The 6000-nt window shown below is 48.2% G+C and overlaps 1 protein-coding gene across 1 annotated transcript in view; it reads left to right on the top strand.

Moving 5' to 3' along the window:
* Positions 1-921: 921 nt before the first annotated feature.
* tbc1d5 (TBC1 domain family, member 5) overlaps positions 922-6000 on the top strand; it is an 85177-nt gene continuing 80098 nt past the window's right edge. The window contains exons 1-3 of the mRNA XM_072447277.1: positions 922-961; positions 1042-1161; positions 4395-4452. Of these exons, the coding sequence (XP_072303378.1) occupies positions 1065-1161; positions 4395-4452 (155 nt within the window). The 5' untranslated portion in view covers positions 922-961; positions 1042-1064. The remainder of the gene's footprint in view (positions 962-1041; positions 1162-4394; positions 4453-6000) is intronic.

Genomic DNA, 6000 nt, shown 5'->3' with positions numbered 1-6000 from the left:
AGTTGTGATGTTAAATGATAGCAGTATTTGCAGTACACTTGTAGCACTAGTTGTGATGTTAAATGATAGCAGTATTTGCAGTATTTGCAGTACACTTGTAGCACTAGTTGTGATGTTAAATGATAGCAGTATTTGCAGTATTTGCAGTACACTTGTAGCACTAGTTGTGATGTTAAATGATAGCAGTATTTGCAGTATTTGCAGTACACTTGTAGCACTAGTTGTGATGTTAAATGATAGCAGTATTTGCAGTATTTGCAGTACACTTGTAGCACTAGTTGTGATGTTAAATGATAGCAGTATTTGCAGTATTTGCAGTACACTTGTAGCACTAGTTGTGATGTTAAATGATAGCAGTATTTGCAGTATTTGCAGTACACTTGTAGCACTAGTTGTGATGTTAAATGATAGCAGTATTTGCAGTATTTGCAGTACACTTGTAGCACTAGTTGTGATGTTAAATGATAGCAGTATTTGCAGTACACTTGTAGCACTAGTTGTGATGTTAAATGATAGCAGTATTTGCAGTATTTGCAGTACACTTGTAGCACTAGTTGTGATGTTAAATGATAGCAGTATTTGCAGTATTTGCAGTACACTTGTAGCACTAGTTGTGATGTTAAATGATAGCAGTATTTGCAGTATTTGCAGTACACTTGTAGCACTAGTTGTGATGTTAAATGATAGCAGTATTTGCAGTATTTGCAGTACACTTGTAGCACTAGTTGTGATGTTAAATGATAGCAGTATTTGCAGTATTTGCAGTACACTTGTAGCACTAGTTGTGATGTTAAATGATAGCAGTATTTGCAGTACACTTGTAGCACTAGTTGTGATGTTAAATGATAGCAGTATTTGCAGTATTTGCAGTACACTTGTAGCACTGGGGCTGTGTTCATAGTGTTCCTTCTGTTTCCACAGATCGGAGCGTTGGCTGAGAGTCACAAGACTTTCACAGTGAGTGTGAGGTGCAAATACTCCAAACCATATTATATTATTATTATGATACTAGTAATAACTGCAGTATTTATCTGTGTTCAGGTGTTGGTCGGTCGGTGACAGTCATGCAGCACCCAAACTTCGAGGCGCGCCACCCTCTGCAGATGGACGAGCAGGAGACTGGCTTCGACCCCCTGCACAACTTTATCAGGAACCGCAGCCGTAGGTCCACACTGCCCGTCCCGACCAACTAAACGCTCCGACCAACTAAACGCTGCCCGTCTCGACCGGCTAAACGCTGCCCGTCCCGACCAACTAAACGCTCCGACCAACTAAACGCTGCCCGTCTCGACCGGCTAAACGCTGCCCGTCCCGACCGGCTAAACGCTGCCCGTCCCGACCGGCTAAACCCTGCCCGTCCCGACCGGCTAAACCCTGCCCGTCACGACTGGCTAACGTCACGACCGGCTAAACCCTGCCCGTCACGACCGGCTAAACGCTGCCCATCACCACCGGCTAAACGCTGCCCGTCTCGACCGGCTAAACGCTGCCCGTCACGACCGGCTAAACCCTGCCCGTCACGACCGGCTAAACCCTGCCCGTCACGACCGGCTAAACGCTGCCCGTCACGACCGGCTAAACGCAGCCCGTCTCGACCGGCTAAACGCTGCCCGTCTCGACCGGCTAAACGCTGCCCGTCACGACCGGCTAAACGCTGCCCGTCTCGACCGGCTAAACGCTGCCCGTCACGACCGGCTAAACGCTGCCCGTCTCGACCGGCTAAACGCTGCCCGTCACGACCGGCTAAACGCTGCCCGTCTCGACCGGCTAAACGCTGCCCGTCACGACCGGCTAAACGCTGGCCGTCTCGACCGGCTAAACGCTGCCCGTCACGACCGGCTAAACGCTGCCCGTCACGACCGGCTAAACGCTGCCCGTCACGACCGGCTAAACGCTGCCCGTCACGACCGGCTAAACGCTGGCATTTCTCTTGAGGATTTTTTGTGCCAAAATTAAATGATTAATGATTTTTTCAAAAATAAAACAGAAAACTAACCCAATTAAAATTAGTTGTTGAACAAATTAATTAACACCAAGTTAGATTAACTTATTTACAACTTTCCTCCATATCATCATCAGATGACTATTTGCAGGAGTCTCATTTACATATTAATTGTCATTAGGCTACCCCAAATAAATTGTCTGTTTGTTGTAACCCGAGTCAACATTTTTTAAGTGACTCGGTCGGTAGGCAAATTCTTATTTTTTTTACTTTGAAGGCAAAAAAAAAAGATCCAAATTTTGCCATTTTTTGAGTCGGAGTGACCACCAGGGGTCAGGCTTCAACAGTCAATGACGGAAGACGTCTCTATCAACCCGATCAGGAGACTAAAGCTCACGATTTTAAGATATTTGAATCAACCTTTTGTACGCCACTATCCTTCATTTTGGTAGCTAAGGCGAGCGGGGGGAACATGCGGGGGACGCGGGCGCCGCCATGTTTGTTGTGATGACGCTGCTGGGCGTGTTTCAATCCCAGAATGCATTTGCGTAAGTCAAATTTCACACCCTGACAGAGAAACACATGTCCTATGGAGAGTTCAGTGGCGCCGACAGAGGCAAACCAACTTGTCAAAAGCAATATGACGGCTCTTATGCGCGCTCTGTTTTGTTACAGATACATGTGGAGGACTGAAAATGAAGACGCACATGTGTCGCGCGGTGCGTTATCAGTCCTTTGAGATGAAAGACAGGTTTATCAGCGTGATAAAAATATTCGATATGGCGGTTTAGGAAAGTCCGGTCGGTGAGTCGGCGAAATAATTGAAAAATAAAAGATTTTGACTTTTTTTCAACAAAATGCTGAAATTTTTTTCCAGTCGGCTAGTTTCATAGCGGGTCGGTCGGGTTACGGCAAACAGACATATTATTTTACCTAGCCTTACGCTCACAAAAAATATGTGATAAGCTTCTGATGGAAACATAAAGGTTGCTGTGGCGTCCATCATGGTGTATTTTATGTGTTATTCAAATTGTACCGCTCTATTTCACGTTCCATTCCATTTTTTGTTTTTCTACTTGATGACGGTCCCCAAGTACTCTCGTCACCGCTCTGGCTGCACATTTGATGACGGTCCCTAAGCACTCGTCTCGGCTCTGCACATTTGGAGCCGTGTGATTCGCTGCGCACAAAATACGCATCTGATTGTTAAAAACGAGGTTGTGTCACTTGCAGTGTAAATATGAGTGTTTTGGCAGTGAATGATCTGCAAAGACTTTTGTGTTTAGGAGTTATTGACCTCTGACCTCAGAGTCTGAATCTGTGACGCTAACTTTACCGCACGTGGCTCCTCCCACTTTCTGACTCTGATCTGTGACAGCAGCGGGACTCGTCATGTCCACAGTGTCCTACATGTGTCAGGCCGTTGTTGACGATCGATTGACGAGTGATCGGTACTTTTAGGCGCTTTGGTTACACAATTGAACACACATTTTTGTATCGCAAAAGCTGCTATACAAAAACACTTTTTTCTGACAAACGCATCGCATTTGAGATAAATTGCGTCGCCTTTTGCAATACTGCTTATTCTGAACCCTGCGTTCAACTCATTCAGATCAACATTGTTCAAACATAAATGAGCTCTCAGACTTGCTCAGGTTTAACACGTAAAATACAACACTTTTTCATCCCTCGTCCACAAACCCCTCAAACTCTTCATCTTCAGTGTCTGAGTGTAACAGTTGTGCTGGATGCCTTACATCTCTCATCCCCGAGTGCCGCTGCTGTAACCTTCTGATGATTCCGGCCTTCATGAAAGCTCTGACCACAGTTGTAACTGATACTTTAGCTCAGTTGAAAGTCTTCGTCGTCCATAGATCCATGATCTCTTGGCAGGAGCCATCTTGGAGATTCTTGTGGTCCTTTATTTAGGTGTCTGCGTTGTTCCTGATGTATAGTGTAAATTACGTTTTGACAGAGCGCTGCGAGCGCCGTGTGTAGCAGTGGACTACTGTTCCCAGAATGCTAGTTAATACAAGTTGATGGGACTTCTGGTTCCGGAGTACTGGAAATTTCCCCATTGTGTGGACAAATAAAGGCTCTTATCTTAAACGTGCTTCTAGACGCGAGTGTCTCATGTCCCGAGTCTTCTTTATACACCGTGTACCACACAAATTCACTTCCAGGTCAGTAAGAACAACCAGAAATAATCCATATATTAAGCGCACCTTTCAAGCGCGGCTTTTAGTGCAGAAAGTACAGTAAATGAAACCCCACCTTAGGTGATTATATCTAACTGGATAAAGAGAGGATCATTTTACTAGAATAGCCTGAGTAAATCATGTTTGGCACATCTGTAATAGTTCACTTATTTGTAAATGGTGGTTTGTGTGGCAGTTTGTGTCTGAATGCTATGTCGCCCTCTTGTGGCCTCATGTGAGATGTTCTTTTTCAGGAGGCGGAAGCTTGGACAGCTCACACCCACAGCCTCAGTCCACCTTCCAGTCCTACAGGTATTTTAAAGAACATCACTGTCAAAATACTTGCTGGTTTTCAACCGGAAAAAGGTGGCTTGCCCTCTCCAGGTGGGTGGGGGGTCCTTGCCCTCTCCAGCAGGGTGGGGGGTCCTTGCCCTCTCCAGGTGGGTGGGGGGTCCTTGCCCTCTCCAGCAGGGTGGGGAGTCCTTGCCCTCTCCAGCAGGGTGGGGAGTCCTTGCCCTCTCCAGGTGGGTGGGGGTCCTTGCCCTCTCCAGGTGGGTGGGGGGTCCTTGCCCTCTCCAGGAGGGTGGGGAGTCCTTGCCCTCTCCGGGTGGGTGGGGGGGTCGTTATCCTCTCCTTCGTTATCCTCTCCAGGTGGGTGGGGGGGTCCTTGCCCTCTCCGGGGGGGTGGGGAGTCCCTGCCCTCTCCGGGTGGGTGGGGGGTCCTTGCGGAGTCCTTGCCCTCTCTGGGTGGGTGGGGGGTCCTTGCCCTGTCTGGGTGGGTGTGGAGTCCTTGCCCTCTCCAGGTGGGTGGGGGGTCCTTGCCCTTTCCAGGTGGGTGGGGAGTCCTTTCCCCAAGTGGAGGAGTTCAAGTATCGGGTTTTGGAAGGGATGGTGAGATTGACAGTTGGATCGGTGCAGCAGCTGCAGTGATGCAGTCGCTGCATCGACTGTTGTGGTAAAGAAGGAGCTGATTTGAAAAGCAAAGCTCGATTTACGGGTCAATCTACGTTCTAATCTCACCTCTGCAAACAGCAGAGATGAGATCTTGGAGGAGTCCAACATGCACTGGAAACAGGTCTGACTTACTGCCGGTAATGTCTGACTTACTGCCGGTAATGCGAACACAGCTCCTGTTCCAGTCTGGGGCTTTTATAAAATAAAGCGGCGCTTTAAACGAGCGTAATTTACTCAATTTTCTATTTTGTAAAAGTGCCGTAAAATGCGCCACGATATGCCGCTCCTAAGTGGCGGACTGTGATCATAATTGCTTTCCATAATCTTTTGGGTGCCGCCGCACGCGCCGTGGTGGCCGTCCCTGCACTCGAAAATGCCCGTCCACATTTTAAAACACCCTGTCCAAAAGCCTGACCCTGGAACACCCGATAGAGAGAATAGAGCTGGTCCAGAGTTCCACGACCAGGACCTAAACTACTCTGCTCCTCCTGAATCTGAGGTTCGACTGGTTCAGGACCCTGGAATAGACCAACACTGGAATAGGTGAACACACCCCCTTTCTTGAACAGAGGGACCACCACCCCGGTCTGCCAGTCCAGAGGCACTGTCCCCGACCGCCACGCCATGTTGCAGAGACGTGTCAGCCAAGACAGTCCTACAACATCCAGAGACTTTAGGTCCTCAGGATCTCATCCTCCCCCGGAGCCACTGAGGAGTTTGCCAACAACCTCAGTGACTTTAGCTTGGGTGATGGACGAGTCAGCCTCTGTTTCCTCTTCAGAAGACGTGACAGTGAGATTGGGGAGATCCTCAAAGTGTTTCTTCCACTGTCCTACGACATCCCCAGTCGATGTCAGCAGGTCTCCACCCGCACCATAAACAGTGGAGGTGAAGCACTGCTCCACC

Source organism: Eucyclogobius newberryi, unplaced genomic scaffold (genome assembly GCF_026437365.1).
Source record: "Eucyclogobius newberryi isolate DKJ021-1_F unplaced genomic scaffold, fEucNew1.0.hap1 SCAF_16, whole genome shotgun sequence".
Taxonomy (NCBI): Eukaryota; Metazoa; Chordata; class Actinopteri; order Gobiiformes; family Gobiidae; genus Eucyclogobius; species Eucyclogobius newberryi.
Note: the sequence above shows the minus strand (reverse complement) of the source record. Positions and strands in the feature narration are given on the sequence as shown.